The sequence below is a fragment of the Macadamia integrifolia genome, chromosome 7 (assembly GCF_013358625.1).
Source record: "Macadamia integrifolia cultivar HAES 741 chromosome 7, SCU_Mint_v3, whole genome shotgun sequence".
NCBI lineage: Eukaryota > Viridiplantae > Streptophyta > Magnoliopsida > Proteales > Proteaceae > Macadamia > Macadamia integrifolia.
In genome coordinates, this window is record NC_056563.1 from 31,939,729 (window position 1) to 31,952,947 (window position 13,219).

The 13,219-nt window shown below is 39.5% G+C and overlaps 2 protein-coding genes and 1 pseudogene across 4 annotated transcripts in view; all 3 read left to right on the forward strand.

Annotated features, from left to right (window-relative positions):
* Nucleotides 1–5,122, forward strand: part of LOC122085034 (phototropin-2-like) — a 36,990-nt gene extending 31,868 nt beyond the window's left edge. For 2 of the 3 annotated variants that reach the window (XM_042653469.1, XM_042653470.1), the window contains exons 20-24: nucleotides 2,774–2,825; nucleotides 3,459–3,571; nucleotides 3,844–3,984; nucleotides 4,188–4,298; nucleotides 4,563–5,122. In XM_042653469.1, the coding sequence (XP_042509403.1) occupies nucleotides 2,774–2,825; nucleotides 3,459–3,571; nucleotides 3,844–3,984; nucleotides 4,188–4,295 (414 nt within the window). In that variant the 3' untranslated portion in view covers nucleotides 4,296–4,298; nucleotides 4,563–5,122. Of the gene's footprint in view, nucleotides 1–2,773; nucleotides 2,826–3,458; nucleotides 3,572–3,843; nucleotides 4,099–4,187; nucleotides 4,299–4,562 lie in introns of all 3 variants that reach the window. The other variant, XR_006141992.1, reaches the window with a different exon arrangement.
* A 2,416-nt stretch (nucleotides 5,123–7,538) lies between these two features.
* Nucleotides 7,539–9,314, forward strand: LOC122084920 (annotated as a pseudogene).
* A 1,579-nt stretch (nucleotides 9,315–10,893) lies between these two features.
* LOC122083430 (2-oxoglutarate-dependent dioxygenase DAO-like) lies at nucleotides 10,894–12,851 on the forward strand. The gene is made up of 3 exons (XM_042651233.1): nucleotides 10,894–11,436; nucleotides 12,031–12,346; nucleotides 12,483–12,851. The coding sequence occupies exons 1-3, from the start codon at nucleotides 11,114–11,116 to the stop codon at nucleotides 12,738–12,740; spliced, it is 897 nt and encodes a 298-aa protein (XP_042507167.1). The 5' UTR covers nucleotides 10,894–11,113; the 3' UTR covers nucleotides 12,741–12,851.
* Nucleotides 12,852–13,219: the final 368 nt, after the last annotated feature.

Below are 13,219 nucleotides of genomic sequence, written 5' to 3' on the forward strand. Positions count from 1 at the left end.
AGGATTTAGGGAATACTCAGATGGAGGATGTTCATAATAAAAATTGTGGATATCAGTATATGCGGCTTGGTTGGGAACTTATTCTATCGGACCGTTACTTGACCAAACATTTCATTCATTATTGGTCAGTTCATCGAAATTTAGGTTCACTAGGATGTTGCATGTCTCATTTTTAGATATCTTAAACGTGATCCCGGGAAAGTTCTTATTTATCAACGTCATGGTCATACTAATATTGTGGGTTATTTTGATGTTGGCTGGGCTGTGTTGATGGTGATTGCAGTTCTACTACTAGATACTGTACTTTTGTTGGTGGTAATCTTGTTATCTAAAGGAGTAAGAAACATGCTACAGTGACTCGGTCGGGTGCAACGGTTGAGTATAGGGCTATTGCACATACTGCAGCCAAACTGATGTGTCTGAAACCTCTTATTCAGGAGCTAGGTTTTTCATTCACTAAACCTATGGAGATGTATTATGATAATCAAGATACTATTTATATTGCTATTAATTCGTTTTCCATGAGCAGACTGAACACATTGAGGTTGATTGCCATGTTGTGGGGAATGTTGTTATGTGGAAACTGATTTCTACTCCGTGTGTTAATTCTGGCAATCAACATGGAGATATATTCACCAAGGCCTTGTTTAGGCGTGCATTTCTTAGTATTTGTTCCAAGCGTGGGGATATATATGTTCCAGTTTGAGGGGCAGTGTTAAACAGTGTAGCATGGGGCTTTATATTATGTCCTTATTGTTGTGTGGGTTTATTTGTAATTATACTAGACTGTCCGTAGTTGCAATTTCCCCCTTTTTCAGATATAATAAATATGTGGACCTAGGCTCATGGTAGGTCATTCTGATTCCTACTATGAGCTTTAGGGTTCCATTCTTTTCTTGCTTCAAGATCTCTCTCGTCTCTTCTTTCTCCCTGCTCACATAGGGGCCAGTTCGTGGTTTCTACATTGTCACTTTGACAAACCCAAGGATCTGTAACCAGTTTAACTGCAAGAGAGAGAAGAGAGAAGAGAGGAGCAAATTTTCTGAACCCACGATAGATTCAGTCTGTGTGTCTCTTTCTCTTCTCTTCTTCCTCCCTGCTCACGTGACAAACCCAAGTATCTGTAACAAGTAACTGCAAGAGAGAAAGGAGAGAAAAGAGAAAGAGAGAATTTTCTGAACCCACGATAGATTCAGTCTGTATGTCTATCATGGGAAATTCCTTTATTTATAACCTGTGTAACAAAATACAGTTGTAGTATAAACAGGAAACAATACTAAAGAAACCTAGTCTAACTTGGAAAGGATAAAAACAACTATATCAGGTTGGGACAAACTCCCAACTCATGACTCATATCTTGACATTCACATTCACTATCTTATGTGCTTATGTCGCCCTTTTTTCTTTACAATAAGAGCTGTCACCTATGAAATGTAGATCGGGTATTCCTCCAAGCATAATGGTGGACTTACAACCCTTTCTGTAATGATACCTACCATCAGGGACTTTGGGTGGTGTTGAAAGTGTTATGGTCTGTTTTTAGTACTGTGTGACCTGTATATTCAACAGAAGCACCCGAGTCGCCAAGTTGTTTGGCAAACATTTAAAGTTCACAAGCTATACTTTTCAAAGCTTTTAAGCCTAGCAGTCCTCTATGTCTGAATAACTTGAAGTTCAACGCTTGGGTTGGTGGTAAATATTTATTGAGTTTGCCATTTTGATTAGACCTAGTTACATGTAAACTGTCATTTATTTGTTCCAGCATGCAGCCCTTCGTTTTTAAAGAGGAAAAAAGAAAAAGAAACGAAGCTTTTAAACTGTTTTCTGGTTGCATTCAATTTTTCATAGAAGATCTTTATGTTTTGAATATCTTCTTCATAGCTGTAATTTCTCCATTGTTATAATGTTCGTGAAAGTGATTTGGTTGTTGTACTTTTTCAGTTTTGGACTTGTGAACATTATTTCTGCAGAAAATTTTCAGAAAACAATATGAATAGGTGATGATGACGTAGAGGTGGAAAGCACTTGTATAGTTGTATCTGTGATACAGTCTTCTAATATGGTTATTAAAAATGTACTTTCTAGTTCATTGTTAGTATAGGTGCTAATTTTTTTGGTTAGAAGTATAAGTGCTGATACACCATATGATTTGTGCTGATGTATTGTATCATATTTAAGTAGTTTGGTCATATAACTTATTGAGTGATTGATAAATACAGGTCATTTTGTTGCTCTCTGCCCTATGTGATTTTAATCATCTCTCTCACTCTTTTTGAGCACTCTAATATTTACTCTGAGTTTTATCGCCTTGCTCTATCTTCATATAATTTCCCTCTATCAGTCTTGACTCTAGTATGACCTCAAATAGAGCTGTTTGGAGGGCAAAGATCCGTGTAGCCAATCCCTTCTAGGTGGATGTTTCTTTGATGTTGCTATGTCTCTTACTCTCTTTCTTTTTAATTCTATTACTATTTTACATTCTTACAGATCCATATAGCCAACCCCATTTAGTTTGGGATAAGGCTGAGTTTTGTTGTTGTATCAGTCTTTCGATGTTTTTAATCAGGGTGCTTCAGAACATGCCTGTTATGATTAGAGTTACATAATCAATCAAAATACAAGCTGCATATTTTGAAGTATTCATTTACATGTTAGTTAAAATGATAATATGAGTAATAGTTTCTCTTGGATTGTGCATCTTTATATTCATACACTAATAATGGTTAGCACTGGCTTGTGTCTTAAGAATTCTCATTGGGAGTTTTAATTTCAGGAAATTATTACAGGTGCGGGCCATAGTAGTGCTATTGATTGGTGGGCTCTTGGTAAGCATATCATAATTTCATAATTTCATGTTGAAGATTTCATTGATGGGACTTTAGAAGTCCATTGATAACCCCATGTGGGTGCCTCGGTTGGCAAACACCAAAAACCTATCAATTAAGAGGTTGTGACTTCAACTCTCCTTGGGCCTAACTATCCCAAAAAAAATTTCATTGAGCGGTCGATGTTTCTTGGGCCTTGGACTTGATTGTTTGGTTAATGATTTATGGTTTTAGCTATCTAATGACCTGATATCTTTTATAGAGGTCACATTTGCTGTTGAGCTGGGATGGGTTTGAACTCCTTGATGCACAGTAGCCTGAAATGGGTTCACCTATTTATTCATGTTACCCTTATATATGTAAGAAATTTAAGGAAATCCTAGAGAAATCAAGGGCCAGTATTTGTAAATGGGAAGTCACAATACACATGGTGGAGTGGTTCCACCTCAGATGAGGGCACCATACACATGACCAGGGTTTCTTACTCAGATTCACAGTTTGGCTCTGCTATTTTCTTTCACATACTTGGCAGAATACCTCTGCTCTGATTACCTTTTTCCTTGTTTCTTTCCCTTCTAACTTAGCCTGTCTCTGTTTGATGGGCCTTACTGTTCTGTTGCATTTAAAATGCAGGTATTTTGTTGTATGAGATGATTTATGGGCGCACACCTTTCAGGGGAAAGAATAGGCAGAAAACATTTGCCAACATCCTGCGCAAAGATCTCACTTTTCCTAGAAGCATTCCGGTAATAAACAAGCATCCCATTTTATCATATTCCTTCTGAGTAAAACTAGCACCATTTGAGTTATTGGGAAAATCTGTATGTAAACAATAAGATTTATGGAAGAAACAGTTAGGCTTGGGGTTTTTATGATTGAAAAAATAGCTCTATAATTTAATGATTTTACTGTTTATGGAGTTTCTAAGTTGATAGTTTTGCACTTGTATTGTTTATTTACTTGGAATAAGATGGGTTTATACATCCCAGCTCTTTGATTGAACTTTGTGCTTCTGTAGGTAAGCCTCACAGCAAGGCAGTTGATACATGGATTATTGCATAGGGACCCTGCAAACCGTTTAGGATCAACACATGGTTCCACTGAAATCAAACAGCATCCTTTCTTCCGTGGAATTAATTGGCCTCTTATCCGCTGCATGGTACTTTTTCACATCTTTCTCCGAAACTGATATGTACTCATTTTGCCTTGCAAGAAGGTTCCAGTTACTTTTGCCCTATTTCTAGGGCCTGCAAAGTAAATTTGGTACTGCTAGGTTTGTATTATATTTTCTTTGTACAAAGTCATCATTGGATTGCATACTTATCTAAGATTTGTCTTCTTACACGTACCTGCTGCATGCAGAGCCCACCGCCTTTAGATGTGCCTCTTCAAATAATTGGAAAAGACCCGAAGGCAAAGGATGTAAATTGGGACGATGGAGTTCTCGTCCATTCCATGGACTTCTTTTAAGAGGTAAAAATTGATTGCTTCCTATCGATCTAATCTGTTTCCAAAATTTGAAAGCCTTTGTTGCTGCATCATTGCCTACATGCACAGCTGCAAGCATCCCATAACTTTATCCACTTAATATGGTGACATTGAATTTCAATTCTGCATGTCATGTAGCTAATACTTTGCACTGCAAAGATATGTACATCTATTGCAGTTTCTTATGTGCACAATATGATGTTGATAGCATTCTGTTCTAATTATCTTTATTTTTTCTTAACTACACAGGTTTTACTCATAATTTAGACAGGAGGATTTGGTAAATCACTGCACAAGGTTTTGATCCTGCCTCTTGTCTCACAGGATCTCAACATGAAAATTCAGATACTAAATCATGTACAGCGTAGAAAAGCAATCAATAATGGTGCAGGGCTTTGGAGGTATCAAATCAGACAAAAATAAGCACTTCAAGGGCGGTTAGGGAGAACCTCATCTGTAGCTTTACTACAACATGCTATGCATATGGTTCCTGTAGTCATGCAGAAGTGAATAAACAGCAATTTATCCCTTAAATTTTAACAGGCCCCTTGACTGCATTTTAACCAGCCCAATCGGAAACTACCCCTTAAAATTAATCAGAGCAAGTGTTGTTCATAATGACTTAACTAGATTTTCCTTTACATACCACTAACTTGTGCTCTTTTTATGTCGTCGGATTGTTGGAGGATAAAGAAGATTTTTTCTTTTGGGGTGTGGGGGGGATTAATATTGGGAAGCTTAGAAAAAAAAGAGAGACAAAAATGGATTTTAATCTAATGAACATGATTTGGATCCTTGACAAGGGATCATGGCCTCTGCCTCCAACGCATTTGCTGTGTTTCCACAATCCAAGTAAGCCATCCAAATATTAGGATAATCTGAAGCACATGTAGCCTCTTTTATTTGATTTTCATGTTTACCTTACCACACTAGATAGATGAAAGAGTATTCTTGCAGCCCCACTTTTTTTTTTTGGACATGAAATAAAAAGTTGCCAATTTGTTTCAGTAAATGCATTCCATCTCATCAATTAATCGAAAGAACTGTGACGAAACAAATCTGCTGGCTCATTGATCTATTTAGATGACAGACAGGATCAAGGGAACCCATAAAATAGAGGGTGGGAAATGGAAGTAGTTTTATGGACTTTGTGATTGAGGTGTAAAGCTATTAGGACTCGTCTTGGACCATGGTTCAAGGTATGGGTATTGTATATCAATTGATATGTATCGAATATTGCTAATATCCCATATCGATTTGATACCAATACAGATCCAAATATTTTTAGCAAATGAAAAAGAGAAAAAGATTAATATTAATTGATTAATATCAATATTGCATCCATGTGTCAAGTTGAAGAAAAGTCACACCCCCCCCCCTCTCTCCTCTCTCTCTCTTTTAAATGAATCTTTCTCGGGTCAATTCTCAGACGGAGAAATCAAAGTCACCTCCACCATTAATTAACAACAAAACCAAATGTCAACCGTGTTGCTCTACTCCAATGTCCAAACTCCAAATTTACAAATATCGTCTTTTTAGATTAATAAACCAGAGAGGGAAAGAGGGAGTTGCAATTTACAAACAAGGAAGCGAATGCCTGCCTAGATGAGATGATTTGATCCTAGGTAGGAAAAAGCGTAATGGACGTTGAGTAGGGATGAGCGACAGAGTGGGCAAGTGAAGCGATTCCGTTCGATCCAGCTCTTGATACAAGAGGGATGGAACAGGTGTCGACACCTAGAGAGCTGACTCACTTCATCTTCCCTCTGGAAATCTACCAGGCAAACTGAACAAATTTCGTCTACCCTTCCTCCTCCTTCTCCGGCCCCCATTTCCCCGAATCTCACAACTGCAATTGGAAGATCTTCCAAGTTCTGGTGGTGGCTGATGCTGCTGATCCCTTCAAATTCGAGGCTCGTCAAGTCCATGAAAGGGGGCTCCAGCGTTAACATTGGCTGTTCTTGGTCACACGATGAGCTACGCATCAATCCAAAGATGCTTAGCAGATCCTCCTTCAGTTGACGAATTGGGATCAATATACAAGTGTAGAGGATGATGAAAGCAACATTTAGTCGCGATTCAAAAACCCACAAACATATCATCTTTCTTATTTCTTTGCAACTCTCAAAGCTCTTCTTCTCTGGAGGGCCGTTTTCAGGTAGCGTCCAAGTGTGGAATTACCAAACTTCATTTCTTGCCCTTTATATAATTTCCAAGTCAACCACTTCTCTTCACTCCCCTGCAGATTATCCCAACAAATTTGGAAATGGAAAAGTTTCATAGTAGTAGTGGTGGCAGTAGTCTTGTCTCTGACTTTTGTGAGAGAGAGAGAGGAGATATTTTAATTTTAAGGGTTAATTAAATGAGGGCTAAGGAAAAAGAAAAAGAATTCTGTGGAAATCCCAATTTTAATTGAGTTCTCAATTGGAACTTAAAGTGCTAATCGTACTCTTAATTCCGCATTTTCGGTCGGCGCCGACCGCCGCACCATTATAAATTTTGACATTTTGTTAATTTAAGAAAGTAAATGGTTCCAAAGTCAAAAATTAATTAAGAAAGATAATCTCTTCCTCGTCCTACTCTCCCTCTTGCTTCTTTTGTTTTTAATTTTTTTTTTAATTCACTAATATTCTAACGGTCATAACGGTGCAGAAACGAAAACAGTTGAACCGTTATTGACCGTTACAGTTGTAATGGAGGCTTCATGATGGTCGCTTGTTTGAGTCTTCCCTCTCACATTGTTTTTATGGTAAGAACTTTGCTTAATATAATATTGCTTGAGTTTGAATTAGATGGCAAAGTCGAATAGTTGGGTTGGGTTAGGGAAGCTGATAATTAGGGCCACGATTGGATGCATTGTCGCTTGTAGTCCTTTTGGACTATCATTATTGGACGAAATTTAGTTGTTGCCCGAGCTGTAACCCCTGTGGTAGTCAAAGAAATGAAATCTAAAATGACATTTTGAAAAATACAATAACCTAGGGGGGTATTTGTGAACCTTAGGTGGAAGTGAATATTTCATTTCTTTGGATGCCAACACTTGGGTAGCAGTCAAATTTTTTCCTTACTATTGCAAGGTTGGAAGCTTTTGGACAATTCATGTCGTGTAATTGAAGATTCTAGATTTTTTTATTTTTTTTGGGGGGGGAAGGAAGGCATAGTTATTTATGCAACAATGGAAGATTCTAGATTTTTTTTTTGAGGGGGATAGTTATTTATGTAATAATGGAAGGTGATATGTTTTAAAATCACAAGATAAATTTGAGTTATCCATTTTAAAGATTTTTTCATTGATTTTTTTTAAAAAAAATTTAATGTGATGATGATAATGTCTGGTGAAAGGATTCAGTCTAACATTCACCCAACCAAGACTAATTGACTAATAGTCCAGACTCATCTTGACATGTTTAAAGTCAATTTAGAGCTCGTCTATTAGCCTGACATGTTTAAAGCCCGTTTAGATATAGATGTATCATTAGTCCATCTAAGGTTGTTTGGCCCAATTGTTGGTAGCTCGACTAAAGGAGCGTTATGCAATGAATCGTTTATAAATGGGACCATACCTGGCCTATGAGAATTAATTACTTAAATGAGCGAGTCATAATGCGGGTCCTAAAGTGGGAAAGACCGGATTAGGACCAATTAAAATTGGCCCAGCCCGAAGGCTTGACACCCCTAATAAAAAATATGGAAAAGACTGATCAGGCCCAACCGAAATTGGCCCGGCCCGATGGATTGCACCCCTAATAAAAACATCCGTGGAATTGTTCAAAAGATGCAGGCAATTTGAGGGCACAGAGAGAGAACCTGTGAGAACTGGGGAGTACTTGATAAGTATCGGGATTCAAGAAAGGAGGCTACCTTCTATTACTTCCAAATGCCCCAAGATCCTCACCCTTGGCTTGATGAACGAGAAGCTTGTGCCAATGGTTCAGTGCCTTGTCACTCCAGGGACAAAACAGAGTGAGGTGGATGTGGAAAGAGAAGCTTTGTTCTCTATTAGCTTTCCTTCAGGCACTGGGGGATTCCTGAAAAGCAAGTAAGTTGCTGTTGCTTAATCCAATGGTTCATCAGCTACAGCATTGAATCGAAACTAAGACTGGATTTTCTATCTAGTCTCGGGCTGAGCAAGGAAGGAATGATTGACAAGATTCTAGTGAAGAACCCATCTATTATGGGTTTCAGTGTTTAGAAAAGACTCCATCCTACTTCACTGCTTCTGAAGTCAATAGATCTGACAGAGCTTGACCTCCAAAGAGTGGCAATGAGCTTCCCTGTCCAAAGAGTAGCAATGAGCTTCCCTGAAGCTTTGTGTAGAGAAGTTGAGAAGAATCTCAACCCCAACCTCAACCTCACTTTTTTGAATAGCAGTTTTGGTTACTGGGTATTATCCCCCTATTTTGATCAAGGTTGTATTAAGAATTCTTTAGAGCCAAGAATTAGGTTCTTGGTAGAAGTTATGGGAAGAGGAATTAATGAAGTGGTAGATTACCCCGACTTCTTTCAAAAGAGACTGGAGTTGAGGCAGTCTTTTGAAAGAGAGGAACATAAATTACAGTTTTGGACTTTTTTTTTTTTCGGGTGAGTGGTAGCGGTGCTTAAGCGTTCGGAAGTTATAAACAACACATTAAGTATCTACTGTTGATCTATTTTAAGATAAATCTTTACCGTCCAATTATTTTTAATGCATCAACCGGTTACTCATTATCACAGTGAAGCCTGACAGCCCCCTCACTCTCTCTCTCTCTCTCTCTCTCTCCCTCTCCGCCTCCGCATGTCCTTCTCCAACTCTTACTCCATCCCCACTCAGGCGTTCACCCCAACTTTGTCCCCTTACGTAGTGAATCCGCGACACCCCCACTTCTCCATATGTTAGTTTTTCGTAAATTGCTGATCCGTTTAGAGCTTAATTCCGATGTGAAGGGTCGGACGGAGCCTGATTCACTGGCACTTGATTCAACCACCGTCGCTGCAATGAGGTCTTCGTCGACAGTCCTCTGATGAACTCTTCCGGTAAAATCTTGTTCCCGAGCTTGGAGAGGAGCTCGAGCAGCTTTCAATGGCGGTCCTAGAATTAAACAAAGAGGAATGGAAAGATCTTATTTTGGAAATGTCAAAGTCACCCCTGTTCTAAACGTTCCCGTTCGTTCGCTTCATAGATCGTCGAAGTCTATTTCTGTCTTTGGATTCAGGCAGCAGTTTATTCTCCTCAGATGGGAGACAGAACTTCCACAAAATTCATACCAACAGAAATCGCCCCGACTGGAATCGATTTGATTTCAGATTATTCTTCAAGTAACACTATACAATTTTTTTTTTTTACTTAACTTAGTTTCCTCTGATCCTCTTTGTTTGGTTGCGATCTCTTCCGCGGAGAGGAAGGCAAAGGAAAGGAAGGAGGCATCGATGGAGCATGCAACTCCTCTGAAGGTTCATGGAAAGGGGAAGAAAGGGTTGTCGTCACCGATCACTGGTTGGGCCTCCTCGATCGATGCCATGAGGAGAGCTAACGATAACATCGTCGGGGTTGCAGCCACCGGTTCCAGCAACTGTTGAGGCGATGCAGTCGCCTTGGGTCCCATTTGAATAGAATCTTAGGATCCGTCGAACCTAGAAACCGCTATCCATCGAACCCAGAAACCGCTATGTAACAAGATGTGAAGAAAAAAGAAAAAAGAAAAAACATAAAAGAAAGATTAAAAAACTATATGCGAGAGCCGGTAACAGGTTAAATGTTTTTGACATTCAACGGTTGAGATTTAAATGATTAAAGCAACGGATGAGATTAAAATGAAGCGTTTAAACCTTGAGAAAGCTTAAGCGCCGCTCCCTTTTGGGGTTTTTTTTTTTTTTTGTAAGGATGTTAAAGGCATGGGTAAAGCAACTGTTACTAAGGGTAATGGCAGAATGTCCAATCTTTCTTCTCTGATTCAATTTGAAGATCCAATAATTTCAAGGGACAAGACTGGATCCACTTATAGAAAAAGCTCTCATGAAAATCATAAATGAAGGCCCAAAATCTTTACAAATCTCTTTCACTCATGGCTTTCCATGCTTGGATAAAAGTATGATACGGTCAAATTTATTGTCCAGTAAGGTAAGGACACGCGTCGTCCACCTAGACATGTGTCGCCCACCTGATAGAGGCTGCAAGGATTCTGACCACGTCAACCGTGTGAAGAAAATATTCCTTATGAAGGGGATAAGACGTATCCGAATAAGACTCGAAAAGAAAAGGAGGCGGACCCGAGGAGGACTCCTCTAAGGAAAAAAGAAACCCTAAACCCTAAAGACTATAAGAGAGGACCGGAGAGGAGGAAAAGAGGTAAGCAAATAGACCTACATCATTACTCCTGTAAAGAACTGTGCAGTTGATCTTTAACTTGAGCATCGAAGGACTAATCTTGGACAAAGTTTTGGGCTTCTACCTTTTATGCTTGTGCAGGATCAGTTCATATGGATTTTCGATAGCAATAAAGTAGAACTATAATAGTGAAAACTGAAAAGAGCATTCCAACTGTCCTTGATGGGCAACAAATAGATTAAAATATATCTTTATTCTTTTTATTGTAACGTTTTGTCTCGTTCATCGTTACCTGGTCGCCTTCTTTCTATTTCTAAAAAGCTTCCATGAAAGTCAATAATGGAAGGCGCAAAGTCTGGAGGCTCAAGGCCAAATCTCGAAGAAAGAAACGAGATTAAGCAGTAGGGTTTGCGAAACGAGTCTAAGAGAAGGAAAGAGAGGATCGAACAGAAAGAAGAAACTCAAGAGTAGATCTGGGACCGTGTGGTTGTTGAGAATGACAATCCCTGTAATTGATCTGGAGGACTTCCCAGGGCAGTCTCAGGCGCTTGTAAGAGCATGCGAGGAGTGGGGATGTTTCAGAATCGTCAACCACAAGATCCCATCTTTGCTGTTGTCGGAAATGAAGTCTGTGGTCAGATCACTCTTCAACCTCCCCATGGAGATCAAATGCCGGAACACCGATGTGATCGCCAGCAGCGGCTACTGGCCACCTTCGAAGGAAAATCCATTCTATGAAGCATTCGGTTTGTTCGACGTCGCCTCCCCACAAGCCGTAGAAACCTTTTGTACTCAGTTGGGCGCTTCCCCGCAACAAAGGTACTCTGGCTCTCCTCTGTCCACTAATTGCTCTTAACCCAGTTATTACTCTGCTTCAATGATTCACTCACAAGTCAGATCTCTTATCACTCTCACAGTCTCACTCCATTTCAGCTCTGTTAATTGAGATTTAGATAGTTATTGTAGGCGTTGACTTAATTCTCTACATTCTAGAAGCCCAAATCCCCCTTTTTTCAACTTGATTTCTTATTTACTGGGTTCATTTTCTCTTATGATTAAATTAACATTGTTAGCTAATGGATGATGTATTTTGAATCTCAAATCCCACAAAAATGAAGAGTAATTTCTTTCTGGTTGGGCATTTGGGGGGTTTCCAAGTTCCAACTTCAAGTGACTGAGCCAGCACTTGACAGAACAACTCTTCCATCCTCATTACAGATCAAATTAAGCCAAATCCTATCACACCCCAACATTGAAATGCCTATGGGAACCTCAAGACCGAATCATTTGAACTCTCAACTGATTAACTGAACCAGCCTACATTTTTGAGTACTGTCGTTTACTCATGATCCATAATTCAGATTAGAATTCCATTTCCAACCAGTAAATTTTCTTCCTCACCTGTAATGGCAGAGAAACAATCCTATCGTATTCCCGGGCGATGAACGAGCTGGGCTTGGAGATAGGGCAGAAGATAGCGGAGGGAATGGGATTAGACTGTGAGTTAACGAAGGGGTGGCCATGCCAGTTCAGGATAAACAGGTACAACTTCACACCGGACACCGTGGGTTCCCCTGGGGTCGTCATGCACACAGATTCTGGATTCCTCACTATACTTCAGGATGATGAAAGTGTGGGTGGCCTGGAAGTGATGGACAAAGCTGGTGCCTTCGTTGTCGTGGAACCCAAGCCAGGGACTCTCCTTGTCAACCTTGGGGACATGGCCACCGTATGCCTGCAACCAATCGCCCTACATGTTCAATCTCTTGGTTAATTAGTAGCTTTTGGTTAGAATGTGACTAATGTTTGAATATTTTTTTCACTTAAACGCATGTGATGTGTGCACCAATTGAACAAATGAGAAGCTTTGGAGCAATGGCAGATTCTACAATGTGAAGCACAGGGTGCAATGCAAGGAGGCAATAACCCGCTTCTCAATTGCCATGTTTGTACTTGGACCCAAGGACAGTGCAGTGGAGGCTCCACCAGAATTTGTGGACTCTGAACATCCTCGCCTCTATTCCCCGATCACCTTTGAAGATTTTCGAGATCTCCGATTTTCCACAGGATCTCGTGCTGGGGAAGCTCTTGAACATGTACGCCTTCAGCCAGCTGGCCCCTGATAATTTGATCTTTTGTGTTCAAACAGAGTGTTTTAATACATTTTGAGAGAACTGATTGAACTCATATGGCAATAAAAATAAAGATCCATATCTAACTGATCATTTTCTCAATCTATCGCACCTACTAGATTTTTTTAAGCAAATTCCTACTCTATTAGTTAGAAGCTTCTTTTTAGGACTAAGAAAATTTATAGATAAGAAATCTGCTACAGCTCAGTGATTTCTAATAAATGACAGAAATTTACAACACCACCAGCTCTCCCACAATGCTCGGGAGCGAAGGACATCTCTCACATCCTGTGTGCTTCAAAAGAATTACAGTGGCAAAGATGAACACATTGAGTTGATCTTTGCGCTTAGAGACTTCTTACTGTGCAGCCTCCTTAGCTTATGTGCAGACTTCTCAATGGTACAAAAATATATCTTTATAGGAACCTAGCTTCAGATGGATTGTCAAAACCTCTTTCCGAAGGCCAGAT